The sequence below is a fragment of the Thamnophis elegans genome, chromosome Z (genome assembly GCF_009769535.1).
Source record: "Thamnophis elegans isolate rThaEle1 chromosome Z, rThaEle1.pri, whole genome shotgun sequence".
Taxonomy (NCBI): domain Eukaryota; kingdom Metazoa; phylum Chordata; class Lepidosauria; order Squamata; family Colubridae; genus Thamnophis; species Thamnophis elegans.
Genome location: NC_045558.1, coordinates 126,823,029 through 126,851,016, shown reverse-complemented (window position 1 = coordinate 126,851,016; position 27,988 = coordinate 126,823,029). Strand labels below are relative to the sequence as shown.

The 27,988-nt window shown below is 41.8% G+C and overlaps 2 protein-coding genes across 2 annotated transcripts; both read right to left on the bottom strand.

Annotated features, from left to right (window-relative positions):
- Nucleotides 1-837: 837 nt before the first annotated feature.
- TTC5 (tetratricopeptide repeat domain 5) lies at nt 838-16,816 on the bottom strand. The gene is made up of 10 exons (XM_032237135.1): nt 16,712-16,816; nt 15,520-15,652; nt 13,794-14,005; nt 11,282-11,432; nt 9,958-10,049; nt 4,875-4,931; nt 3,938-4,084; nt 3,057-3,271; nt 2,468-2,615; nt 838-1,682 (listed from the first exon to the last, which is right to left on the bottom strand). Exons 1-10 carry the CDS (start codon nt 16,757-16,759, stop codon nt 1,563-1,565), a joined length of 1,323 nt encoding a protein of 440 aa, XP_032093026.1. The 5' UTR covers nt 16,760-16,816; the 3' UTR covers nt 838-1,562.
- A 2,033-nt stretch (nt 16,817-18,849) lies between these two features.
- CCNB1IP1 (cyclin B1 interacting protein 1) lies at nt 18,850-21,219 on the bottom strand. The gene is made up of 3 exons (XM_032235072.1): nt 20,923-21,219; nt 19,818-20,151; nt 18,850-19,049 (listed from the first exon to the last, which is right to left on the bottom strand). Exons 1-3 carry the CDS (start codon nt 21,217-21,219, stop codon nt 18,850-18,852), a joined length of 831 nt encoding a protein of 276 aa, XP_032090963.1.
- Between the last annotated feature and the right edge of the window lie 6,769 nt (nt 21,220-27,988).

Genomic DNA, 27,988 nt, shown 5'->3' with positions numbered 1-27,988 from the left:
TTAATTTTGTATTTATAAGGGTAACCATGGGCTGATGTTTAACAATTTCTTGATCCCAGCTTGATAAAACCAGCAGGCACTGAATAAAATTACTTGCCGTAAGAAGACAAGATTCATTCCCCATTACATTTTTTGCCCATTCTTTAGAAATTAATTGGTTCTACTATCACAAGGAACCCAGAGGTTGATGAACACTTGTCCACTATAAGGTAAAGGTTCCCCTCGCACATATGTGCTAGTCGTTCCTGACTCTAGGGGGCGGTGCTCATCTGTTTCAAAGCCAAAGAGCCAACGCTGTTCAAAGACATCTCCGTGGTCACGTGGCCGGCATGACTAAACGCCAAAGGCGCACGGGACACTGTTACCTTCCCACCAAAGTCCCTATTTTTCTACTTGCATTTTTACATGTTTTCGAACTGCTAGGTTGGTAGAAGCTGGGACAAGTAACGGGAGCTCACTCCATTATGCAGTGCTAGGGATTCGAACAGCTGAACTGTCGGCCTTTCTGATCGACAAGCTCAGCATCTTAGCCACTGAGCCACCGTGTCTCAATCAATTATATATAATATATAATATTCTGTTCTATTCCATATTTTCTATTCTATTTTTTCTGTTTCGTTTCATATTTTCTATTCTATTCTATTCCATTCCACTTTCTCTATTCTATTTTAATTCTAATTCCACTTTACTTCAATTCAGTTGTAATTCTAATTCTATTCCTGTCCTGTTCCATTCCCTTCTAGTCTAGTCTCAGCCGTATGAGATAACACAGTAGTTCTATGCAATGTTAAGTGAAACATTTGTTTTACCATTCTCTATAAAGAGAAATTTTACACAATATTATGAACTCATTTTATTGGATTGGAAGGGGGGGAAAAATCAGGAATCTGGCAGGAAAAATATATAAAAATTACAAAAAAAAACCCCATCTCAAAATAATATAAAATAAATACAGAAAGCATCTCTTCTATTTACACAGAAATAACCAGTTGGATGTAGAGGTGATCATACTGACTTCATAAGACGGTGGGATTTAGGACAGTCATGCTAACCTAAGTCCCACTGGCTTCATTAACACACGGGTTGTGGAAGAGCCACACTTGACTCTTATGCGACCCCTGTGAAAGGGTCATTCGACCCCCAAAGAGGTCACGACCCACAGGTTGAGAACTGCTGATCTAAACTGACCGACGGCCCAACCTTAAATGTGATCCAAGCAAAGATGAAGGAAGAAGTCAGAAAAGGGGGAAGAAAATTAAGAGATGGGGAAGAAAAATGAGCAGCCCCCAGATTTTCTGTAGACACTCATTTTAGTACTACTGAAAGTAAAACTGGTGTCTATGGAAAATAAATTTGAGAGTGGGGTGGAACCAAAACAGACAAGAATTAAGCACAAGAATTAAGCACTTGCAATTCTCTTTTTTGTCTCGCTCCTTCACTTAACGGCTGGATGGTATTTCTACGAATCAGTCCAATCTCTCTAAACTACTGAAAAAGATACGAGGAGAGGGGGCTGATGTAGCTTAAAAAATGCAATCATCCCTGGGAGATTTTGTCTTTTCTCATTCACTTTGTGCCTGGTAGGCAACAGTCGAAGCAGCCTGGTTTTGGGATCCTTGAACTTTGCCGTTCACGACGAGAAGCAGGGGAGACTCTACCCGGAGACCAGAAAAAGTAAAACTCTGAAAAGCAAAGGGACAGGGGGGAAGAACGAGCACAAAGAATTTTAGGTCATGTGAGTTGTTTTAAAAGAACATCAGCATAAGTATCATTATTTATTTGTTACACGCATTTGCTGCCCATTTCACTACAGAGCTACTCTAGGCAGCTTAAATAATAAAAGGAAAAGAAAAATGAGAAGCAAAGCTACTCCTCAACTTACAACCAAAATTCAGCCCAATATTTCCATTGCTAAGCGAGACAGTAGTTAAAGATAAGATCATCATCATCTCCTTTTAATGAGCCCATAATCCTTTATGGAGTGGAATTGGGGTAACTGATTGAAGCAGAGTGTTTATTGGCCCAGATGCCCTTCCTGTCGCCAATGCGGAATTTTATTCAGCAGATCACGTGAATGGTGATCACTGGCGATCACCAGTTGTAATTTGCCTTTCAACAAGCAAAGTCAATGGAGGAAGCTGGGAAGTTTGCATGATTCACTTAACCGCAGTGATTCATTTAATGACTATGGTTAAAAAAAAAAGAAAAAGTTGTAAAATCAGGCATGGCTCATTTAACAACTGCCTTGCTTAGCATCAGAAATTCTAGCCCTAATTGTGGCCATAAATTGAGGACTGTCGCTAATTCCCATTATTCTAAGTTTGAATGATGTTCAAACTTAATCGGAGCCTTCCAGAAATAACCTAAAACTTGTTTTTAGATTATTTGTGGAAGGCTCCGATTAAGTTTGAACATTATTCCTGGCACGACATAGGACAGACAAAGGGAGAAGTGGGGATCGACTCACTTTGTTCCGGTGTTGGATGTGATGGTGCCGAAGATGAGGTTCAGGGATGGCCACCGAGTCCCCAATTAGGACCCCCCAGCTTTGAACCATGTTGTAAACAGTAACAGCAAAACAGGGGCCTTCAAGAGAGTCCACCAATCCAAAGGTGCTATTGGAGAACAGAAAGTGGAAAAATTGAAATAAATTAATTATTGGCCCGTTGTACAAGTCAAGTCAGATGTATTCAATACAGATCTAGCATGGAATATACACTGTGCATTCCAGAAGTTACTAAGTCATAGTTTCTGACTTCTTTGATTTAAAAAAAAAGCCAATATCTATGTTTATTGCTTACTAGAAACCCCTTATGGACTTTATGCATAAAAACAACAAATAAACTTAGGATGTATTTTCTGTTGTATGCATAAAGCCCATAAGGGGTTTCCAGTGAGCAATAAACATAAATACTGCCTTTTTCTGATCAAAGAAGTCAGAAACTATGATCAAGCCTGAAGTTCAACACTGCCTAATAGACATAGGCTGTGAAAGCCAACACCACAAGTTGATGATATTAAGGCAAACAAGGTTCAGAATACAATTCTATACTCACAAAGGCACTTTTTCCTCAGTAGTCAGGCTGAACAACACCTTCCCCAAGATCACTGTACCCGTGTTAACACCAGGTTGCAAGGCACTGAGGGATCGTCTCTGTAGTTCTACCTTCTGACCTGAAGGCCCCTGATAATGTCCATCACCCCAAGGGCCCAGGTGGGAGGGACGCAAGCTTCCCAACATGCTTTGCAGCTTCTTGCCTTTCACCTTGCCCTAGGAGAGGAAAGAAGCAGGAACAAGACTTGTCAGCAGATGCGGCATTACCTAATAGAGGGAGGGGTGGGATTGAAAAATTTTAGCAATCGGTTCTCTGTCCGGTGGCTGGGTGGGCGTGGTCATTGGGGCACTGCCTAGTCGGCTTCCTGCACCACAGCAGGGGGTGGGGAGTGAGTTTTCGCCCTCTTTCCTCAAGCCTCCGAGAAGGTGAAAACGAACTCATCTGCGCTCGAGGCCCTCTAGAGGCCAGAAATGGATCTGTTTCCCGACCTCCGGTACTTCCAATAGGCCCATTTTTTGCCTTCCCCAGGAGTCAGAGGTTTTTTTTGAGCCTCCGGGAGGGCAAAAACGGCCTCGCCCAGTCTCCGGAGGCCCTCCAGAGGCTGGAAACGGACCCATTTCCAGATCTCCAGTACTTTCGGAAGGGCCACTTTTTGCCCTCCCAGAGCTTCCATGCCAACCCTGCACTTACTTGCCATCCAAAACAGGCCGCGTGGAGACTCCTTTGGGGGGGGGGGGTGGACAGGGTGAGCCAGTCCTTGAAACTACCGGTTCAGGAATCAGATTAAAATTAACATCCGGTTTGCCTGAACCAATCCGAATTGGCTGAATCCCACCCCTGGACAGAAGACACAAAAATCCCAAACTCTGCCGCCATACTACCTTGTTTTCAAGGAGTCCAGTTAGTCTCTCAAGGAAATCCATGAGTTGCTGCTCTCGTTGTTGAGGTTCCAGCCAAGTCGGGTCAAGGGTTACGGCCCGTGAAAACCCCTCCAAGGCTTCCATGTAATTTTCTTCATACTTAGAAAGCTGCGCAAAAAAGCATGTAAAAACCATGGATTCAATTTGGGGCCAAAGTGATTAAAGCCCTTCATGGTATCGGACCTGGGTACTTGAGAGACCGCCTTCTGCCAATTACCACCTCACGACCAATTAGATCCCACAGATTAGGCCTCCTCCGGATTCCATCAACTAGCCAGTGTCGATTGTCGACCCCCCGGGGGAGGGCCTTCTCTGTGGTTGCTCCGGCCCTCTGGAACGATCTCCCCATGGAGATTCGGACCCTCGCCACCCTTCAGGCTTTCAGCAAAGCCGTTAAAACCTGGCTGTTCCGGCAGGCCTGGGGCTGATGAGTTCCCAGCCCCACTCGAATTGTTGCGGCTGTTGATGAGTTTTTAATCTGTTTTGTATTTGTCTGTCTTTTCGTTTTTTGTATTTCCCCTTTTCCCTATTTAGTTTGTTAACCGCCCTGAGTCCCCTCGGGGAATAGGGCGGCATACAAGTTCAATAAAACTAAACTAAACTAACTAAACTGTCTCTAGCATCCGAAAACTCAGCATCCTAATCCTAATAGCATCCTAATAGCTTTCAAGTCCAAATCAGATCAGCAGGTGACATCATGTCCAGATACTGAGATATTAGAACAAAGATCCACCCCTCCAAAAAAATTTAAAAAAAAAATTACAATCAACATCTTAGCCACAATAGCCTTGGATCCCATTACATTTAGGAATCGCAAACTATGATCCTAAAGCTTTTCTTGATGGATCATTCATACATTAGCCAACTTTATGTGGGCTTCTCTATTCAATGTCCTTACCGTGGCTCGATTGAGATGCAAATCTGGATTACAAGAAGCAGTGGGATCCACCTTTTCCTATTACAAATAAATAAATAAATAAATAAATAAATAAATATAAAGTATGCATAATCAGCACTGCCAGGTAGATAAAAAACTACCGTATTTTTCAGAGTATAAAAAGCACCTTTTTCCCTTTAAAAGTGGGTGAAAATCTGGGTGCATCTTATACACTGAATACAGCATTTTTGGCCTCCCAAAACCCTGCCCCCACCTTGCAAAAATGGCCATGCATGACCTTTAGGAGGCTTCCAGAGTGCTCCTGGGGGCTGGGGAGGGCAAAAATGAGTGGAAAGCAGACTGTTTTTACTTGTTTTTGCCCTCCCCAAGCCCCCAGGAGCACTCTATAAGTCTCCTAAAGATTCTGTATGCCCTTTTATTGACAAAAAAATGGGCTGTTTTTTGCTCTTTTGGGGGGGGGCAGCCCCTAGGAGCACTCTACAAATCTCCTAAAGGCTATGCATGCCCTTTTTTGACAAAAAAACAGGCCCCTTTCACGAAAAACGGGCCATTTTTGGGAGGTCTGCAGAGTGCAAAAACCTTTTTTTTAAATTTGCCTCTTCAAAATCTTGGTGCCTCTTATACTCTGAAAAATACGGTAATTCATTAGCAAAGAATATTCTATCTCTCTCAAAAAGAGGGGGCCAGCCTATTCTGCAAATTATCTGAAGGCAGAACAAGAAGCAATGGATGGAGACTAATCAAGGAGAGAACCAACCTAGAACTAAGGAGAAATTTCTTGAGAGAAGAAATAACCAGTGGAACAGCTGGCCTTCAGAAATTGTGGGTATTCCAATACTGGAGGTTTTTAAGAAGAGATTGGACAGCCTTTTGCCTGAAATGGTATTCGGTCTCCTGCTTGAGCAAGGGGTTAGACTAGGCCGCCTTCGAGGTCCCTTCCATCTCTAATATTCTGTTATCCCAAAACAAACATTCATTCATATTTGCAAGACTGTGAGTAGATATCAACAGCCATTTTATATGGCAAGAAAGAACCCACATGAATTCTTAATTTAAAATGTGACCAATTGGACTCATCTTTGCAACAATTAAATTAGAATTTTCCAATGAAGTCAACAGAATGCGTGTTTTTTTTTAATTTCCCCAAACTATATTACAGGTAGTCCTTGACTTATGACTGGTTGTTTGGTGACTATTCAAAGTTACAGACCTCTTTCCCACGCATTATAATCCTCTGTGTTGTTCCCTCCCCTATCTAGCAAATGGATGTTTTATAAAATCTCTCGTAGTCAATGAATTCATAAGAATGTCATTATCAAGCAAGAATCACACTAGAAAGGCTTTCCTAAGGGAACTGTGATCTAAACCCCAGAATTATCATAATTTCCCGAACTGTTTACCATCTCAAAATAAACCCTTTTATCAGGTATCAAGGACCTGACAATCATAAATATTTCTGCAATGCTTGTGAACCTTTTGTGAACTTAGGATGTATTTCCCATTTTATGTATAAAGTCCATAAGAGGTCTCCAAGTGAGCAATAAACATAAATGCTGCTTTTTTCTGATCAAAGAAGTCAGAAACTATGATCCAAAAATGCTTGGGAATTTGTAGCACTCTGACACATTAGCTATCAATAGACACATAAACAGTATCTGTTCTGTAGTATCGTCCCACACCAACACACAACTCCGAGCCAAAGATAAGTTACGGCATTTAATTAACAGACAGGTCCTTGGCAGCAAACCGGCACAGACAAGCTTGGGCAGCAATAAACACAGATAAGGCTTTGCAGCAATGCAGCCTGCCAAGCTCACAGTAATGTCCTCCGACATTCAATCCTGCGTTGACTTCTGCAAAGAGGGGCGTGTTCACAAGGAGTCTTTTTATAGTCTGGAGAGGAGCCTAATGACCACCAGCTGAGTGCAATTACCTCCTGTAACTGCGTAACTGTTCCTGACGCCTATTAGCTCTTTGATGACATGCATCCAGGAACAACTCACTACTGGCGTCTGGTTCACTCTCCCTTGTCTCCTCCCCACTGGTCCAAGGCTCAGGTGCCTCCTGGTGGCCAACCAGCCTCTGCGCCCTGCTCGTAGTCGGAACCCTGTCCAGGGTCCTCTACATCCTCCAGAGCCGATTCATAGAGCCCCTCGCTGTCAGAATCTGGTGGCAGCTCCAATGGCTTCTGCTGGGCCACAACAGTATCTACATACTATGCAGAAAAGACAATCAACAAGCCAAAAAGGAACAAAAAGACCAATGCACCTTCCCGCCAGCAATCAGCATCCAGAAAGAGCATTAAATTAATTCCAATATTAACGTAAAACCAACAAGTCAAGTGAACAATATCCAAATGAAGGAATTGCCAAACAGTAAACAGCCCAGCCAAAGACTCTCTAAGACCATCCTCACCAACGCTGACAGGACATGATGCTAGAATAGTGATGGCGAACATTTTTGGTACTGAGTGCCGCAAATGGGCCACTTTGCCCGTGCGCTCATCTGGACTGTGACCAGGAAGAAAAACTGCCCAAGGGGCATGTGCGCACCCAGAAATGTACTTCCGGTTTCTGGCGCACACATGGGCACCAGCCAGCAAATCTGGTTACTTCCGTGCACATGCATGCACCGATCAGCTGGCCGGCGTGTATGCTCAGTGGAAAATGGAAGACCAGCCCTTCTGGTTTCCCGCACTGCCACACACACAAATACCAGCTAATTGGCACATGCACACCAGAAACCCAGAAGAGGAACAGGCGATGCCACACATGCTAGCCGACATGGCTTTGTGTGCCATTTTGGGCACGTGTACCATAGGTTCGTCATCACAGTGCTAGAATATAAGATGAGAGCAAACCCCACTCCTTACTAGCACTGATGATGTTATCTAGTTTGGTAATGAAACGTCTGCAAGAAAACAACCAAGCTCAGAGAACACCAAGAACCCCTTCAAATAAGAAGTTAATTTAGTCATCTCAACAAGTTCTGTCATCTTCACCAACCACCCTTCCATTTAGGGTAATTTAAAAAAAAATCTATTTTACTGCTGCTGAATTAATGGAATATCAATATAGCACCGTATTTCAAATCTTATTTTAGGGAACTCTTTAGGCCTCTTAACAGCAAAAAGGAAGTCTGGACAACTGGAGGATGATGCATACTATGTAACACAATGAGTTAACAGAATTTTATGCATTTTAAAATACTGTTCCAATTCCATCTTCCTCATAAGTGCAAAACTAGTGCCATTAAATAAAAGTTCTAGCCAGATAACTCCAGGAATGTAAGTTTTCTGCTTGCAAGGAAAGCTGTGTTCATAAATAATTTTCTCCCTAACAGCCTGAAGTTTCATGGTGCATTTTATTATTTCTAGACACTGTCATTCATTCATGCATATTAGTAGACAAGATTGTTAAGAGTTTGCAGCAATCCAACCAGAAACACAAGTAAATAATTCAGCAGGATTCATTTATATAAGAAATTTCTTTATATACACAAAGAAGCGCGAAAAACCAGCCTTATGGGCAAATCGAAAGTTCAGGAAGATACTTCCGGTTTGCTAGTAGGGCCGTTTTTCGTCCTTTGGAGGCTCCGGAGGGCAAAAAAATGACCCTAGGCGGAAGTCACTTCCAGTTTGCTCGTAGGGTTGTTTTTTGCCCGCCAGAGCCTTCAGGGAAGCCTCCTGAAAGCCCCTGAAGGCAAAAAACAGCCCTACGAACAAACCAGCAGTCCATTCCGAAACTCCTGGTTTGCCCATAGGGCTGATTTTTCATGCTCCGGAGGCTTCAGGGAGGCTCCTGAAGCCTCTGGAGGATCTCTGGAGGGCGGGGGAGGCTATTTTCAGCTTCCCCAGGCTCCTATAAAGCCTCTGGAGCCTGGGGAAGGTGAAAAAAGCACACCAAAAATGTTGTGCGTGCATGCACGCTGGGATCACGCACATACCATTATGCATGTGGCACACCTGCACACGACCTCCCTGCATTCCCCCCACTTTTGGCATGCAAGCCAAAAAAAGGTTCGCCATCACTGCCCTATATACTGACAAAGATGTAAGAATATACAATTAGGAGAAGAACAAACAGGTAGGTCTCAGCTTACAACCAGCCACTTGGTGACTTCAAAATGAGGCTGGATTTCTCCAAACCTACTTACAATCTGAATCTGAAGTTTCAACATCAATCTCCTGCAGTCACAGATTTACAGCTGTTTGCAGCATCCTCTAATAATGTGTCCATGATGGACGATGCTTCCAGTTTTCCTCAAAAAACACCCATTGCGGACAATTATTTCGCTTAACAATAGAAATAATAACAAAACCTACATGCTGCTTCTGTAATAATTCAGCCAGCCCTCTGATTACAGAGTCAGCATACTGCCCCCCAACAGTCCGGGTCCTCGTATTAAGAATCTTGGAAGGATGGAAAGCTGAATCAACCTTGAGTTGGGTCAAGATCAAACTTCTGGCTATGGGCAGAAGAGTTAACCTGCAATATTGCTGGATTCTAACCACTGCACCACCACGACTCTCATTTAAAGATCACTGCATTCATTTAATTACCATCACAAAAAAAAACTTGCAAAAATCAGGTTTGGTCACATGGTGCCCTGCTTAACAACTGGTATGAATTTACAACCGTAATTCTGGGCTGAATTATGGTCGCAAGTCAAGGACTACCTGTAATGTATATTCTGGATCTAAGTCAGAATTTGAATTCAAATCTTCCAATATCCATACTAACTGTCGCACAGAATTTACTCTTCTCACCTGATCCCCTACAGCAGGGGTCCCCAACCTGCGGGCAGTGGCCCACTCCTGGGCCATGACCCATTCGGAACCGGGCTGCAGAATCAGTGGGTGAGCAAGCGCACATGTGAAGCTCCACTTGCGTGAGCAATGAGCAAGTGTGCATGTAGACACTTTATCTGTGCTGCTCACGTAAATGGAGCTGCACACACATGTGTGCTCGCCCTCCGCTTGGAGGTCGCTGCTCTAGAATTTTACTAGAGGGGGCTTAACTTGAACCACCATCCCTTCCTCCCCCTACCACAGTTTTGTCTCGGTTCCCCCTCCAGCACCTACTGCTTGTGCATAGGCACCCAGTGCTTGCTGGGAGATCTTGGGGTTCTGTCCCGTATTGAAGAACAAGGAGAGGTAGGCATTGCCCAGCACATCTGTGGAATGCAGAAAAAAAAAATTAGCCAGTTTTGCGTATCCCATTCCCTTTCCCCCCCCCGCTATCCCCTGCTTGGGTTACGTTGTGATTCGTCCACTGCCAGCTCCGCAGAATTAGATGAGGCAGAGGAGGCAGAGGGAGTCCCTGGGTTACCATCAGAGCCTCCGGAAGCAGAAGGACTCAGAGCCAGATGCAGGCCCCTCTACTCACACTCAGGTGGAGAGACAGCTGCTTCCGGGGGCTGAGCAACTGGGAGGAACAGCTGGGGCCCATTCCAGATGTGCATATGCGCAGAGAACAGGCGGAGAGGAAAGCAATATAGGTCTGAGGACTAGCTATCCAGGAAACGAAGGAGACATTGGCAAGCCTCTCTCTGGCTGGGGATAAGCAGGACGGATGTGGGAAGCGCAGTTGTCGGAAACAATCGTTCATGCTTCAGGAGACTCCCCTCCGGCTGATTGCTTGGTAAGGATTTCTTGCTACAACCCAGGTTGTGGGGATTGAAATGCTAACCGAAGCGCCCTAACCCTTTCTAAATAAAAATGGGTTTCTCCTCATGAGTAGGCTGTTGAGTCAGGGATGAGATTCAGCCAGTTGGGACCGGTTTGGGCGAACTGGATGCTAATTTTACATCTGGTTTGCCGAATCAGTAGTTGCAAGAAGTGGCTGGCTCCTCCCACCCTGCCCCTCCCCTCACAGGAATCTCCACGCAGTCTGTTTTGGGTGCCAAATAAGTTTCAAGTTCAACTTTCAAGTTTATTAGGATTTGTATGCTGCCCACTCCCGTAGGGACTCTGCAGAGTGCAGAGACCACACGGAAGCTCTGGAAGGGCAAAAACAGGCCTCCCGAAAGTTGTGTAAGTCCAGAAACAGGGCCTTTGGAGCTTTGGGAGGCCATTTTCACCCTCCGAGAGGCTCAAGGAAAGCCTCCAGAGCTTGAGGAGAGGGAAAAATGGGCCTCCCAAAAGTTCCAGAAATGGGCTCGTTTCTGGCCTCCGGAGCCTGGGGGAGGCCATTTTCACCCTCCCAGAGGCTCGAGGAAAGCCTCTGGAGCCTGGGGAGGGCAAAAACACCACCACCCCCATTGTGCAGGAGGCTGAGTAGGCCACGCCCACGCAGCAACTGGGCAAAGAACCGGTTGCTAAAAAAAATGGAATCCCACCCGTGATTTGAGTGATGCTCACAAAGGCTGGGTCAGAACAGGCTAATAGATTACATAGTAGAACTCACACCAAGAGCGTCCATCGCGCATGTCCATCTGCACAGCCAGCTTGGCTTGCCGCACACTGTCCATCACATTTTGTGCATGTTCATCGGGAGAAGCTGAGCGCAACTGCCGTAACACCATGGAGAGGTTCTGCAAGGAGACTTTGTTCTTACGCTGAGGGTGGAAAGGAAAAATAAGTTTGGCTGCAGGATGAGATTTCTGTATAAAAAGAGGAGTTTTAATAAACTAGTGTTTTTTTGCATTTGGGTCCCCAAAAAAAATTTGGTCTCCAAAGCACCCATTTCTCTGACTGCCCCGTCAGGATTTTTCCTCTTCTGGGTGCAAAAACACTCGATTTTTAAATACCATTTTTAAGCACGAAATTCCACCCCAAATCTCGTCCCGTCATCATTTTTGCATTTTGGCTCAAAAAAAAATTGGCCTCAAAGAGGCATCCTTTTTTCTGATCACGGCACCCATTTTTCTGACAGTAACATCAGGATTTTTCCTTTTCTGGGTGCATAAATGTTCGATTTTTAATAAGAGCAATACATACCATTTTTAAGCATGAAAGTCATCCCCGAATCTCGTCCCATCATCTGTTTTTGAATTTGTGCTCAAAAAAACTTGGGCCTCCAAAGAACCCATTTTCCTGACCATGGCATCAGGATTTTTCACTCTTCTGGGTGCAAAAATGCTCGATTTTTAAAAAACAGCAAGAAATACTATTTTTAAGCATGAAATTCCAACCCGAATTTTGGGGAGTTAAAAAAAAAATTAGTCTCCAAGGCACCTGTTTTTTCTGACCATTCATTTAGCAATTGTTTGGAATTACAGAGCATTGGGGGGGGGGGGGGAGAGAAATGGCTTATGACCCCGTCCTCGCATTTACAACCGTTGCATCCCCACTGTCACCCGTCACGTGATCAAAATTCAAGTGCTTGGCAACTGGCATGTAATTACAATACAGGTAGCTCCTCGACTTAGGACCGCAATTGAGTCCCAAATTTCTGTTGCAAAGGGAAACATTCGCGAAGTGAGTTTTGTCCCATTTTGCGACCTTCCTTGCCACGGTTGTTAAGACAATCGCTGCAAATAACTGTTAAGTTAGTCTCACGGTTGTTAAATGAATCCGGCTTCCCCATTGATTTTGCTTCTCAGAACCTCGCAAAAGTTTATCATGCGACCCCAGGACACTGCAACCGTCATGAATATGAACTAGTCGCCAAGCGTTTGAATTTTGATCACCTGATGATGGAGGAGGCTGCAACGGGTTGTTAAGTGTGAAAAATGATCATGTCACTTTTTTTTGCAATGCCCTTGTAATTTTGAATGGTCACTAAATGAACTGTTTTGAGTGGTGTAGTGGCCTAAAGGTGGAACTCACAATCAGGAGGCTTTGAGTTCGATCCTAAGTAGAGGCTGAAATATATCTGTTGCAAACTCCGCATCGGCAACAGGAAGGGCAGTAAACACTCAGTTCCATTCAATTGCCTGGACTCCACCCCGCAAAGGATTATGGAGTCATTAAGCGACTAAATGAACTGTTTTAAGCTGAGGACTGTCTGTAGTTGTAGCCTCATGTGGTTGCCATCTGTGACATTCCCAACAAGCAAGCCAATGGGGAAGTTGGATTGTCGCATGATTCACTTAACGTGATTCACTTAACACTACGGTGATTTGCTTAGGAACGATGGCAAGAAAGGTTACAAAATTTCCTGTGACTCATTTAACAATCACCATGCTTAGCAATGGAAATTCCTGTCTCAATTCTGGTTCTAAGTCGGGGACTACTATCCATGTGTACCCAAATTATTGTTTGCAACATAGATAGTCCTAGATTTGCAAGCAATTCTTCGAAGTTACAATAGCAGTGAAAAGTGACCCATACTTATGGCCATCACAACATCCCCTTTGTCACATGATCAAAACTCGGATACTTGGCAAATGGTTCCTATTTATGACGGTTACAATGTCCCGGGGTCATGGGACCTTCCAACAAGCAAAAGTCCATGGGGAAGCCGGATTCACTTAATAACTGTTTTATTAACTGAACAACTGCAGTGATTACCTTCTTGGCAGCTATAAAGTGTTAAAATGGTGTAAAACTCACTTAAGCATTGTATTGCTTAGCGACAGACATTTGGGGCTTATCACGGTCATATTTTTTTCTTCTGAATGGTATTTTATTTGATCTACAGAATAGCAATAGCAATTAGACTTATGTATCGCTTCATAGTGTTTTTACAGCCCCCCTCCCCCAAGTGGTTTACATAGTCAGCCTTTTGCCCCCAAGAATCTGGGACCTCATTTTACCCACCTGGGAAGGATGGAAGGCTGAGTCAACCTTGAGCCTGGTGGGATTTGAGCTGCTCAATTGCAGTCAGCTGGCAGTCAGCAGAAGCATCCCGCAGTACTGCACTCTAATCACTGCACCACTGCGGCTCTTATGCCATTAGAACAGCCAGTGTTTTCCAAACAATCCTTCACACAAAAGAACGATTTGATAGCAAGAGAACTTAGGGGGAACCTTACGTGTCCGAGTGCTCCAGAGAAGCAAGTATGTGCTGCAGAGACATCACCCTTTTTCCAGTAAACCTCGCCTAATTGATTCCACGCCTCCACCAATTCCGGGTCCAGCTTGACCGCTTTGGAAAGCAATTCTTCAGACTGGGCGTTGTAGTCTGCTGATACATTCAAAGCTTTCCCCTTAAGCATCAAAATGTAAGATCTCCCTTCTGATAAACCTAGAAGTGGAGGAGAAAGAGAGAAATTTCATCCATATGTTTTGCATGCACGCACTGGCTAGCTTAGTTCAGCCTTTTTTAAAGCTATTTTTCGCCTCCCCAGGCTCCAGAGACTTTATAGGATCCTGGGAAGGACGAAAAGAGCCTCCCTCCTCCCCCACACCTGAGGCCCTCCGGAAGCTTCTGGAGTTTCCCTGAAGCCTCCGGAGCACAAACAACCAGCCCCAAGGGCAAACCAGAAGTGCGGGAACAGACTTCCGGTTTGCTTTTAGGGTCGGTTTAAGCCCCCCAGAGGCTTCAGAGACCTTCAGGAGGCTTCCCTGAAGCCTCCGGAGGACTAAAAACGACCCTACGAGCAAACCGTAAGTCACTTCCGGTTTATTCATAGGGTCCCTGAAGCCTCCAGAGGGCTTAAACCAGCCCTATGAGCAAACCGGAAGTGACTTCCGGTTTGCTCGTAGGGTCCTTTTCAGTCCTCCGGAGGCTTCAGGGAAGCCTCCTGAAGGTCTCTGAAGCCTCCGGAGGCCTTAAACTGACCCTACAAGCTCCGCAGGGCCTCGGGGGGGGGGGGGGCAAGGGAGGCTTTTTTCATCCATCCCAGGCTCCTATAAACCCTCGGGAGCTTGGGGAGGGCGAAAAAAGCATGCAAAAAATGGGGGGGGAGCGTCTCTCATGCACACATGCATACTGGGGAGGTCACACGTTGCATTATGGGTGTGGCATGCCCACGCACGCCCCCCCCGCGCTCCCCCCCTTATGGCACGTGAGCCCAAAAAGGTTCGCCATCGCTGTTCTATGGTTTTTATGCTTTTTCCTGTCATTCTGGGTGCCCAGAGTTCTTTCAAGAAGGGGGGGGCACACACATTTTTTAAAATAAATAATTAAAATAAACAAACAACAAAGACTTCTGGTAGCAAATAATGAAGAATCGCAATATCAAAATGCTGAAATGAACACAACTTTGGTATCTTGGGAGTGGATTTTTTTTTGGGGGGGGGGGAAGGATTATACTATAATTATTTGTCAGATCTACTTGTGTCAAGTGTAAAGAATCAGGACCATTCATGTAGACTGCTGAATAAATTATTTATTGAAGTCTATAAACCAGAATCTGGTCAGCACTATATTGACACTAGATAAGGGTCAGCGGAATTCCCGGAGGGCTGGATTTGGATATCTTGAGACAACGCAAAGATTCTAAACTGATGATGCATTTAACTCCACCCACAGTTCTGCCTGGTCTGTTCCTACAACTTCCCCTTTTCTCAAGGTAATAAACCAGGAATGTCACGTGCTAGCCACGCCCACCCATTTTAGTGAAGGAGAAAAAGTCGTGATGTGTCACGTGACCACGTGAGTTGGATACTCCTATACTAGACTCAAACATTTTCAATTCTATGAACGCATCCCTCATAAGTACTGGGACAGATCAGTATATTTGGGAGAATCTAGAAATGAAACAAAATGCATGTCTTAAGATGGAGATGCAAAAATTAAAGTCATGTGTGAATTACCATCAATGGCTTCCATTTTTTGAAGAGTCTTCTCCATCTCTTCCTGAACATCCTGTTGCTTTTTCCCAGCATCTTCCACACTGTGATTCTCGAAATAGTGATCTCGGAAATGATAGAGGTGGTCGACCAATTCCTATTCATAGATGGGTAAATACTATCAGATCTCCCAATTTTGCTGATACAAAATGCACTGACATTTGCGATGCAATTGCCAAACTGGCAAACCCAGGTTGCATACCATTTTGTTGCTGTTAGTTGTGAAGTTGTGTCCAATCCATTGCGACCCCATGGACAATGTTCCTCCAGGAATACTATACACATACTATAAATATACCATAAATTGCATAGCATAAACAAAGCATTTATCAGCCTCTAAGCTAAAATGTAATTGCCCAATTTGAAATGTATTGTGCCCATTCCACACAAACTTGGCAGCACCACTGATAACATACTTAAAACTATGTTGACAGATAAATATATATGAAAATTCAAAATACAATCAGGTAAATCGAAATTTAATGTTCTTTACTCAGCCAATCATAAATTGTTTTTGAGGAAGGAGAAAAGTTAATTTAAACTATGGTCTGCAGCACACAGAACCACTATTTTTAGGTAGCAAAGCTAACCAACATTTAATCTCTCTTCATGGAATAGTCACAGATTAATCCAGAAATCTTTGCTCCCAATGATCGCCAGGCTTGAAACGACGGCTCACTCCCGACGCAGCAATTAAAAGTAGATTTCTCGTATAATTCTAACATCTTGGAAATCTAAGAAAAAACTAGGAAGATCTACAAATATCTGCAAGCAAAGCGGGAGTGCATACACACCTGCAAATCCCTTTCTACGTCTATTTCAACTTCTAAACCACTCTGCCTACTTCACCCACTGCCAACTACACCCACATTGTCTAAATTTACTAAACCAGGAAAAGGCATAAATGGCGTCAATTTAGATGAAGCTTCTTTTTTCTTTTGTTCGTCCGCGGCTTCTTAAAACGCCACTTAGGTTTGCGCGCCCAACTCGCTTACTTTTACCTGCCTGCATAAATCGGGGAAAGCTCTGGAACTTTGCTCCATCCCTTCCCCAGAACAGAGGCGCGGGCATTTTTTTAATCATCATTATTATTATTTAAATCGCGGCTTTAAAACGCAGAAGGGAAGAGAATAACCTCTTTTAGTCGTCGTCATACCTGCAAACGTTGCCGGGCTTGCGAGTTTTCTTCTTCGTCCTCGGCCATGATCGCTGCAGCCTCCGCCCTCCCTTTCCTGTTTTTTCTCCCTCTCTCTTTCCGCCTTGCAAGCACGGAGGGAGGTAGAGGCCTCTAAAGGCCCGGAGGACTCGGAGCAAACCAGAAGGAGCGGGGAGGAAGAGCCTTTCGGCCTTAATGGGAGACAATCGCTTACCAGTTTTATTTTTTTCATAAGAAGAATAACAGAGTTGGAAGGGACCTTAGAGGTCGTGTAGTCCGACCCCGCTGCTCAGACTAATGATAACAGCCGTGAAAAAAGTCACTTGTAAATGGTCCAACACTTATCGGCATTAAAGTACCCCCCCCCCCTTATTTGATCAAAATCTGAGCGCTTGGCATGTATTTAGAAGGATCGAAACATCCCGGGGTCATCTGATCGCCATTTGTTGGCTTCTGAACGAGCAAAGTCAATGGATTTGCTTAATGATAGCATTGATTCACTTAGCAACCATGGGAAAATCCTTAGCCTACTTTTTCAAGTAGAATAAGGAAAATAATGGAATGAGAATATGAAATAGAACAGAATAGAATAGAATACAGAGTTGGAAGGGTCCTTGGAGGTCTTCTAGTCCAATCCCCTGCTTAGGCAAGAGGCCCTACCATTTCTGACAAATGGTTGTCCAATCTCCCTCTTAAAAACCTCCAACGCTGGAGCACTCACAAACTTCCAGAGGGTATTTCTAACCAAAGATCCTACTTAGATCGGCGTTTCTTAACCTCTGCAGTTTGAGTGGACTTCAACTCCAAAAATTCTTTAAAAAAAAAACACACATCCCTAGAGGTTTTTAAAAAGAGAATTGGATAGCAATTTGTCTGAAATGGTATAGATAGGAGCTCCTGCTTGAACAAGGGGGTTATTTAATAACCCCTTCAATTAATAAAGTTGGAATTAATAAAGTTGGAATACAAATAGCTACATTAATAAAATTGGAATACAAATGTGTGTGTGTGTGTGTGTTCACCACTTGCTTGTAAAATAATAAAGGCAGGATACAAATATCTAAATAAATTCCCTCACTGTCCATGTCTCCATGTCCATATGCACAGCCCACTCTTGTGAGATTTCATTTTAAGCAGTAAATGCTTTTTATTGTCCATTTTACCCATCTTAACTTTCCTTTGATCGGGGTGATTCTAGAAATGTAAGTACAAAGTGATGTAATGAAATAGAATGAGATCAAAATTTGCATTTATGGATTGCATAAATCCATTAAAATAAATGAATTTAATAATCATTACTAATTTAAGGCCCATTTGGGATGTTCTACATGTTACAATTCAACATAGAGAAAATCATATGGACGATTGTAATCCAATGATCTGATTTATCAAACAGATGAAGTTTTGAAGCAACATAGTCTTCATAATTTAGGTCCACTTAAAGAAATTAATAAAATGATTCTCCCTCGACATCCAAGCGGTAAAAGAGGAAGAGAAGGAGGAGGATTATTTTTTTGAGGACCAGAAAAGCACTTAATGCTTAATCACAAAACAGAAAAAGGATACCCACAGATATTTATACCAATGATACCAAAGGTAATATCTTCCCTTCCATATGATTTCGTTTACAAGTAGCAATGAACAAAAGAAACAAATCCTTGCAAATATATTTATGCACCCATTGAAGAAAACATGCTACTATAAGATGTGAGAGTTGAAAACAGTCATCAATGGGTTAAAACATTATAACACATTTGTTAGAATAAGCAATTTGAGCACTAATTAAACTGAATCATAATGCACAATAATTAAATCACTGAGAATGTATCGGAACGATTGTGTTTACAAGGAGGTTGCTATGTGACACAACAATGACAAGAATGTAACGAACTCATGTACATGTAAACTACAGTAACCCGTTGTACTATCTAACCATTCCCAAAAAAATATTGACTTTGCGAGGTGTCCCTCACTTGCTTTAACGCATGACATGGCTTGGAAAATATTTGACATTCACTGATGTAATGAAAATCTGGTTTCGAGCATTGACATTTTGTTTATATTGAAACTTCGGGCCCATAAATACGGAACTGGGTTTTCAGGAGGTTCTGCAATGAAATTGAAATGCATGTTAGGGTTTACATTCTCTTAATTTTATAAGCTCTGCTGCCTCCTGTGTGGTGTTCCAAATCATTGTCCGGAGAGGTAAAGGAAAAGAAGCTCTTGGCAGACTCAGCCATGGGTGGAGAGGAGGCAAAGATGGGTTTGAAATTGAAGTCCCCTTCACCACACCGGCCCTGGATAGGTGTAGTGTTCCTAGAGAGCCTGGCTGAGTTACCTAGAAGATGTAAGTGAAAGTCTTGGTATTAGAGAAGGGTTTAAATTTCCTCCCCTGTAAAAAAAAATGTTAGCTACATACATGCCCATAATAAAGGCTAGATTACACTTAAATCGGAGATTCTTAATCAGAATCTCTCTTATTTTTAAAGTAAACCATATTACAGCTACAGGTGGCAGGAATCAGAACTGTGATGCTAGGGAGAAGTTGCAGAAATCTTTCTTCACAGTTTTCCAATTTAAATTAAACTCTCAAAGCAATTTGCTCTGTAAGAGAAAATATGCAAATATCAATTGGCAACATATTTATTCTGGAAACACTTAGTATTCAGATTGTTTAAAAATAGCTTAGATTCAAAATAATATTTGCTAGGAAAGCCAGATACGTTTGGTAAGTTATTAATAGCATAACATTGTATACAATACTTGCTACATATTTGTCTAATGTCTAGCATCCTTAGCGGTCCCGTGTCATTTTAATAATTCTGTGTGTGCATGGATTACATCCAAGCATTATTCACCATGGCAATAGCAACAGCACTTAAACTTATATACTGCTTCAGAGTGCTTTACAAACCTCTCTAAGCAGTTTATAGAGTCAGAGAGGATGTAAGGCTGAGTCAACCTTGAGCCTGGTGAAATTTGAACTGCCAAATTGCAGGCAGCTGGTAGTCAGCAGACGTAGCCTGCAGTATTGCACTCTAACCACTGCGCCACCGCGGCTCATGAAGTGCTTGTGAAGGATCATATTAAAAGTCGCCATTCTTACCCAGAGGGAAACCAAAGACACCAGGCGGAGGCATCATGGGAGGCTCTTGGCCTGCCTCCTGATTGGCCAGAGCAATATTCCGTAATCTCAGGCTGTCATACAAGCCCTGCAGTTTTTGATACTGACGATTACGCTCCATGAGTTTCTCTGAGAGCTCGGTGAATTTCTTTTTGTATTCCTCCAATACTTTCTTTAAGGAAGAGACTTCGCTCTTCATAGACGTCAGCTCCATATCTTTGCTCTGGAGTTGCTGGGTGTAGACTGTCTCCATTTGCTTCAGACAGCCCTCTGCTTTGCTGTAGGTGTATTCTTGATACAAACGCTCTTGGTGGACCTACATAGGTATTAAAGAATAAGTAGAGGTAGACCTGGACTTACGATCACAATTGCACTCAAAATTTATGCTGCTAAGTGAGACGTGGGTTAAGCGAGTTTTGCCCCATTCTATGACCTTTCCTGCCACAGTTGCTAGGTGAATCACTGCAGATGTCAAATGAGTGGTGGTATTTAGGTGAATTTGGCTTCCCCATTGATTTTGCTTGTCAGAAGGTCGCAAAGGGGAATTATGTCATCTTGGGACATGGCCAAGTGTCTGGATTTTGTTTACATGATTAAGAGGATGCTGCAAAGCTTGTAATCGTGAAAAATGGTCATAAGTCACTTTTTCTGTGCTATTGTAACTTTGAAGAGTCATTAAAAAAACTGTTGTAAGTCGAGGACTACCTGTAGAAAGGAGTAAGCCTTGGGCAAATTTGGATGAAATTACTTTTGTAATACAGCATTACAATACAGCATTCTATGTCTCTATGGAGATTCTCAATCCTACATCTATCTATCTATCTATCTATCTATCTATCTATCTATCTATCTATCTTTTTCCATTTCTACAGCCATCTATCTCAATCAATGACTCTGCTTGGTTTACAATTAAAAACAAAAGTGTGTTTGCGTTTGTGTATTACAATTAAAAATACTGAAAACCTTTAAAAACAATAAAAATGATACAAACATTCAGACTAAATATACTTAGGAGCGAGATACCCAGCTAGTGTTTTAAGTAAAGAATTCTTTCTGACTCAAACTGCCATTACTGGATACAATTTACCTGATATGTCCAGAAAGCCAAAGCCCTAGAACTGATATCCAGAATAATTTCTGGGCGCAAGCCAGCTAATACCATGGCTTTATATTCTTCTGAAGGACTGAGCTCTATCCGAACAATGTCCAATTTGCCAGACAAGGCACTGGCACAAGCGGGACAGACTGCTGGCGATCGACTGAACTCTCCACTGCCATGTTGGTCACAGAAGATATGTGAGCAGGCCGTGACCCACGCATAGCCTGAAAGTGTGATTCGACATTTGCGATAATTGCAAAGAAGCATATCTTCACAGACAGACATGTTGCTGAAGCCAAATGTATCACAAAGGATTCCTGTGGAACAGTTACATAGCATTCACTATACAGTATCACATTGATAGGGAAAAAATATATTACTGTCAATGTTTTTAGATTTCTTATATGGTTTAGCCTCAGCGCAGACCTAAATTTAGAAAAAAAATTATGATCAGTTGATCAGATTCAGAGCTGGCATTCAGAAGGGCTTAAAACAGTGGGTTTCAACTTTTCTAATGCCGCAATGCTTTAATACAGTTTCTCCTCATGTTGTGGTGACCTCCAATCATAAAATTATTTTATGTTTTCTGTATTTTTTTTGAAAACGTGTTTTCCGATGGTCTAAGGCGACCCCTGTGAAAGGGTCGTTCGACCCCCAAAGGGGTCCCAACCCACAGGTTGAGAACCACTGACTTAAAACCATTTTCCCCCTTCAAATGCAAACACTTTTGCTATCACAGTACAAGACTGGAGCCCACATAATCCTTCTGAACTACATTTCCCAGCATCCCTTATGGCAGCTAATAAATTTGTAACATCTGAACAATCAAAGAATTATAAATGGATATGGTGAATCAAAAAAAAAAAATGAAGCAAAACAATCTGTCTCAAACAAGCCCAGTTGCCTTTCAAATTCTATTGAAATACTGTTTTTGTAATTCCCAAGCAGTTTGGCCATAAGAGCTGATCCAATATATCTGAAAGAATGAATTTGGTGAAAACAGAAATAACAAAGAAATACTTTAGCCTCCAGAGTATTGTTTCAAAGCAAGGTTCCAAAAGTATGGCTAAGAAGATAGCAATAGCAGTAGCACTTATTAAGTGTTATTCAGTGCCTCTCTAAGCAGCTCACAAAGTCAGTCTATTGTCCCCAACAATCTGGGTTCTCGTTTTACCGACCTTGGAAGGATGAAAGGCTGAATCAATCTTGAGCTGTTGAGAATCGAACTGCTGGCAACCAGCAGAATTAGCCTGCAATACTGCATTCTAACCATTGTGTCACCACAGCTCATATAAACCTTGTGCCCCCCCCAACCCACCCCTTTGTTGTGGGATTTTTAGAATGAGGGACAATGTCTTAAACTTTGCAGAGTTTTAAGGCACCAATTTCATCTCTTTAATTCCCTAATGTTCCATCACCATCATGACTGTCTCTCTAGCCCATTATTGATTAAAGGGCTAAACTTTGTCACCCTGGATAATTCCTTCAAACAAGTGCATAAGCAGCAATACAGAAACAGTACCCTTATTATAGTTGCTTCCAAGAGCATACTAAGAGCATACTGCTTCTGAACATGGAAGATCCACTTGATTGTCACAGCTTACCACTTCGGAAAACTTGAGCTTCTTGGTAATTATTTTGCCCTATCCTTCCTAAAAGCCCTCAAAAACAGTGGTTCTAACTATAAAGCCTTGCAGTAATCAATAAAATAAATCATGGCTTTATAGAACATTTTCTCTAACCTCCCAGGCTTAGAACAGAGGGATCTGGGTGACTCTAGAAAATTATGATGACTTATTTAAGGGAATGAAAACCAAGTCAGCTTAGAAAAATCAAAAAAATATTATTAACAGTCATCCTAAAGGTGCTTTTTCCCCAAAAGCTAGCTGGACTTTCTAGATTTTTCTTTCCTCTTTGAAAGTGTTTTTAAGAACTGAATTAGTTTTTGGGTGGAGAAGCAAAATGTTTTCAAAGAGAAAGAAGCAAGAAAGTCCAGTGGCCTTTTGGGAGGGAAGAAGGGAATAGCACCTTTGAGTCCACCATTACCTGAATGATTGAGAATGGTGCACTTTATATTAATGAGAAGAAGTGTCTTTTCATAATGTTGATGGACATTATTAATATAGACATTATTAACAGCCATTTCTTCTTTCCATTAATAAGTGCAAAAAATACATTCAGCTTTAAAAACACTTGAAAATGCTTGCCATGTTATCCAAGTCTGTAACAATCCCAAGTCCAACAAGCCAGGATTCCCCTACAAAGTGTACCATTCTCATGTGTCAATTTGAGGCATATGTTATTTTCATAGATTTATACCTGACAGAAACGCAATACATTAACCCTGTTCTTCTTTTTCCCCATATTGACCCTCATTTTCAAGCGCTGTCTTTTTAATAAATGTTTATTTTTATTTTACCCGCTTAAAATGACTGGAAAGTGTGGGACTTAATGCCAGCTCCTTGTAATTTTTTTATATAGCAGTACTGAAGTGGGGAAAGGAAGCGAGGGCTACTCAGGCCTCCTGTCTTAATATGGGGGGCAAGGAGGATGGCAAATTTCTGCAAGATAAAGCAAAGAGGCGCAGCTCTGGTAGAAATAGATAAGGAGACTCCTAGAGATTCTCCCGCCTGGCCCAGCAGTGCTTATAGCAGAGCAACGCCCAGACAAAAAACACTTTTTATCCCTCAGCCATCTTGTAAAATGGGCCAATTCTTGTAGGACGCAGTTGAGCCCTTCAAGGCCATTTAGGCCTTTGCATATGGTGGTTTTTTTTGGGGGGGCAGGTTGGATTAGGTTGCCATGGAGACCTGAGTCTTGAAGGGACAGTCTTTCTCTCGCTCTCTATAGAAAAGAGCAGCAATGAAAAGGCGGGAAAAGGAGAGCAGGAAGTGGCCGGTGCTCAAGTCCCACCTCTTCCTCCTCCCTGGGAGCCATTCATTGGCCCTGCCTGCATTTTGCTTAATTGGGCTATAAAGAATAGAGAAATTTGCTTTGCAACTATCAACCTTACATATTATGGTCAGGGTTATATATTTTGTAGATTATTAATCATGCAAAAGCATAATGATGCAACTACCTCTCTATTTATGGTAAATAGACTGGAGAGGAGCAACCCAGAGGAAGAAGCATTGATGTCATTTTGTTTATTTTCTCTTGTTTGCTGACGTCCGATAACACTTGACCCAACACAATTAAAAGCAAAAAAGTAGAGAGAGGTTAACAAAATTATAGTTTGTTAGCTGTGTTGCCCATGAGAGGACCTTGTGGTTGCAAATAATAGACACAATACAGATACAGGGAGTCCTTGACTTAAAATCTTTGGTTTAGTCACTTTTCAAAGTTACAATGGCATCCAAAAAAAGTGATTTATGACCATTTTTCACACATACAACTGTTGCAGCAGCCAGTGATCATGTGATCAAAATTTGGCTGTTTGCAATGGACTCGTAATGGTTTTAGTGTCCCGATGCCATGTAATCACTTTTTGCAAACTTCTGACAAGCAAAGTTAATAGGGAAACCAGATTCACTTTAGAACCATGTTGCACTGCAGTGATTCATTTAACAATGGTAGCAAGAAAGGTTGTAAAACGAAGCAAAACCCACTTAACAGCTGTTCTTGCTTAGAAACAGAAATATTGGGCTTAATTATGGTTGTAAGTGGAAGCAAAGCAGTTGTGAGTCACAACTTTATGATATTTTTGGCATGGCTGTTAAGTGAATCCCACACTTGTTAAATGAATCCAGATTCCCTCATTGACTTTGCTTGGTAGAAGCAGTCTGGGAAGGTCACACATGGTGATCACTTGACCCCAGGATCCTGCAGCTGATAAATATATGCTAGTTTCCAAGAGCCTGAATTTTGATCATGTCCAGTATGGAATCTGCACTGGTCATAAGTAGAGAACTGATCACATCACTTTTTTCAACACTAAATGAATGATTGTCAATTGAAGACTACCTGAATGTTACAGAAATAATCAGGTTGTTGATGAAGGGACCGCAAGAAAAGGAAACTATTTGAACCATCTCTTGACTCAACCTGTCTCAAAGGATTATTGTAAGAAAAAATATTTAAGCAATGGTATTGTTATCTCTTGGAGAAAAACCAGGGTAGAAATAAATAATAAATAATTTTAATGAGACTAAGTGCATCCTTTAATATTGTCTAAACTTCTAAATATGATTAGAATCTTTTGTATATAGTATTTAATCATCCATGTGACTCTTCGCAGGCTTTTCAATTAATTTTGTATATTTCTTTTGGCATATAGCAATAGCAATAGCAGTAGACTTATATACCGCTTCATAGGCCTTTCAGGCCTCTCTAAGCGGTTTACAGAGAGTCAGCATATTGCCCCCAACAATCTGGGTCCTCATTTTACCCACCTCGGAAGGATGGAAGGCTGAGTCAACCCTGAGCCGGTGAGATTTGAACCGCTGACCTGCTGATCTAGCAGTAGCCTGCAGTGCTGCATTTAACCACTGCGCCACCTTGGCTCTATATCATATCTAATAACTATATGGTACAATATTAGGCAATGGGTGTGTAAATGTGCAAAATATCAAATATGTCTTGGCCCAATGACAGCCCATGTCCAAAGTGGCATTTAGAGTGTGTGTATGTTGAAGGCTTGGATGTCTGACTTAAAAGATTCCACATTATATCAAGATGCCCCAATTTTTGGGTATGTCCACCACATATGATAAAATGAACCTATTGATTGATTGCATTTCCAACATTTACCAGATCTATTTTTATACAAATTAAAAAAATTAGAACAAAAATCCATACTTGGTTGGAAAAAATGAAAAAGCAGCATATTGATTTGAAACCTGAAATATTTCTGTTGGGCATTCTATGAGAAAAATATGATAAAAAGACTATGTATCTGGTACTACATACAGTATATTAAGTGCAACTAGGATTGTATTTGTACATTAAAAAGATGATGAAATACCGTCACATGAAAATATCATTAAGAAAATACTAGACTGCAAAAATGGATAAATTAATGCTTATTATTAAAGATGGAGCAGAAACTGAGTATTTCTTGATGTGGGATGTATTTTATGAATGGTTAGATAATAGTAATAGAAGTTAGAAAAGAGGGCACATGAAAAAGAGGGAATGATAAAGTGGGGGGACTTTGATGATGAAGATATTATGTATTATTATAAAATAATACATAATACATAATAAAAATAATACATAATAATGTGGATATGTAGTTATATTATTAAAAGTATTGTGATGCATATTATAACAAATATGTGGATTTTGATTGTTTAAAACCCTGATGCCTCACTGTTTGGTTGGAAGTGGAAAGTAATATAAATAAAACAAATAAAACATTTTTTAAAAGGTACCCCAATTTTTACTTCATCACTCTGGAATTTGGGCAGATTTCCAAATAGAGCATTCCAGTAGAGAAAGCAGATACTGCTTGTAGTTCAGACAGAAGTATAATCCTATTCTAAGATTAGGTTAAAAAAAATGGTACAGAAGGCAAACAAAAAGTAAATAACCAAAATGATTGGGTTTTATTTTTATTGATGCAGTGCCACCGTAATGCTAAATCAGAGAATAACTATGATTAGGGATTAAATTGAGGGGTTTGTAGGAAGTTTAAATTAAATCTAAGGGAAAAAAGTAATTCATACTGCTATACTTTAACCTCTTCATCCAGGGATACAAAAGCTGAATAAATAATAAACAGAACCTGAATTATATCTATGCTTATGTTACAGAGCTATGCATAATATGGTTATTCTAATTCTTTTAATTTGCTTTGCAAAATCTTGGTGTTGTAAACTCATGATTTATTGTACAGTTGTATTACGTGAGTGTCATTAAATGAAGAACAATTATAAAAATTATGCTTGCTTACCAAACATTGAATTTCCTTGTAATAGCCAAGCCACGAATATTCTTTTTCTAAAATAATTTTAGAGAGCAATTAAGACTTGGAGTGGATATTTCAATGTGAGGATGAGCAGAAGCTCTTGTTTTTATACCTTCTTTCATTCTCGATCCAGTCCTGAGAGTCAACTTAAAATACTAAGAAAAAAAAATCTGACTGTTATACCTTCTCTGCTCACTAATCATATAGCTGGGATACTTTGAAGTAATGCCAAAAGGGAGTCTTAATTTTATTCTCCAAGAAACAGCACATGGTTTCCTACAGAATTGCTGCTAAATGGATCGTTTCTACTGGTATAGAATTTTTTTTAACCCTTTAGGATCAGTTGTAAGTGAAGGACTACCTGTATTTGCAATTGATCATCCTTGCCCAAAGCAATTTTCAGGTCTCTGCTACGCATGTGCGCAGGAAGTGCATGTGGGAGATGTATGTGCGGGGGCGGGGGAGCATGGGGGAGTGTGGCGCACCTCCCCTGTGGCCTGTTTTTGCTCCCAGGAGGCTGCAAGGAGGGCTAGGCCCAAAATGGGGTGCGGGGGGGTTCACGTGCATTGCATTATGGGCACAGGGGTGCACTTTTGGCACATGAAAACAAAAAGGTTAGCCATCACTGTTTCTGTCTATCATAGGACCTTGTCACTGCCCTCCTTGCTGTTCATGCAAGTGTTAGTAGATAAATAGGTACCACTTTGTGAGAGGGTAACAATGTTCTGTGTGCCTTAGTGTAGAATCATGCCACATGACCACGGAAACATTTACATACCACACTGGCTCCCTCGGCCAAGAAATAGAGATGAGGGCCCACCCCTAAAGTCAGACATAGCTGGACAGGGGAAATCTTTTCCTTTATGGATCTGGCATCCATCCGTATAAATAACTCTATCCTAAGGTTCTGCAGTCCTGAAGATTCACAGAAGGCAATGTTTGGTCACACATTATACTTTTGGCCTAACTGACTGAAAATATGCCAAGGATTAAAGCAGAAGTGCCCCAAGATTGTTTCGTTCTGCAAACATGGCAGACCTCCAATTTTCAAAACTCGCTGCAACTTTATATTAGTATTAAGGACAAAAAGCAAAACAAAACAATAGTTGTACTCCATAGTGTTTATTATTTTCAGGTGGGTTTTAG

Coding starts and splice junctions, on each gene's coding strand:
- TTC5 (XM_032237135.1), bottom strand. CDS start 16,759: ATGGCCGAGGACGAAGAAGAAAACTCGCAAGCCCGGCAACGTTTGCAG. Junction 14,006..15,519: donor AAAAATGGAAGCCATTGATG/GTAATTCACACA, acceptor CTCCACTTCTAG/GTTTATCAGAAGGGAGATCT. Junction 11,433..13,793: donor TCTCTGGAGCACTCGGACAC/GTAAGGTTCCCC, acceptor TTCCACCCTCAG/CGTAAGAACAAAGTCTCCTT.
- CCNB1IP1 (XM_032235072.1), bottom strand. CDS start 21,219: ATGTCTGTCTGTGAAGATATGCTTCTTTGCAATTATCGCAAATGTCGA. Junction 20,152..20,922: donor TGGCTTTCTGGACATATCAG/GTAAATTGTATC, acceptor ATACCTATGTAG/GTCCACCAAGAGCGTTTGTA. Junction 19,050..19,817: donor TGTCTTTGGTTTCCCTCTGG/GTAAGAATGGCG, acceptor TACATCTTCTAG/GTAACTCAGCCAGGCTCTCT.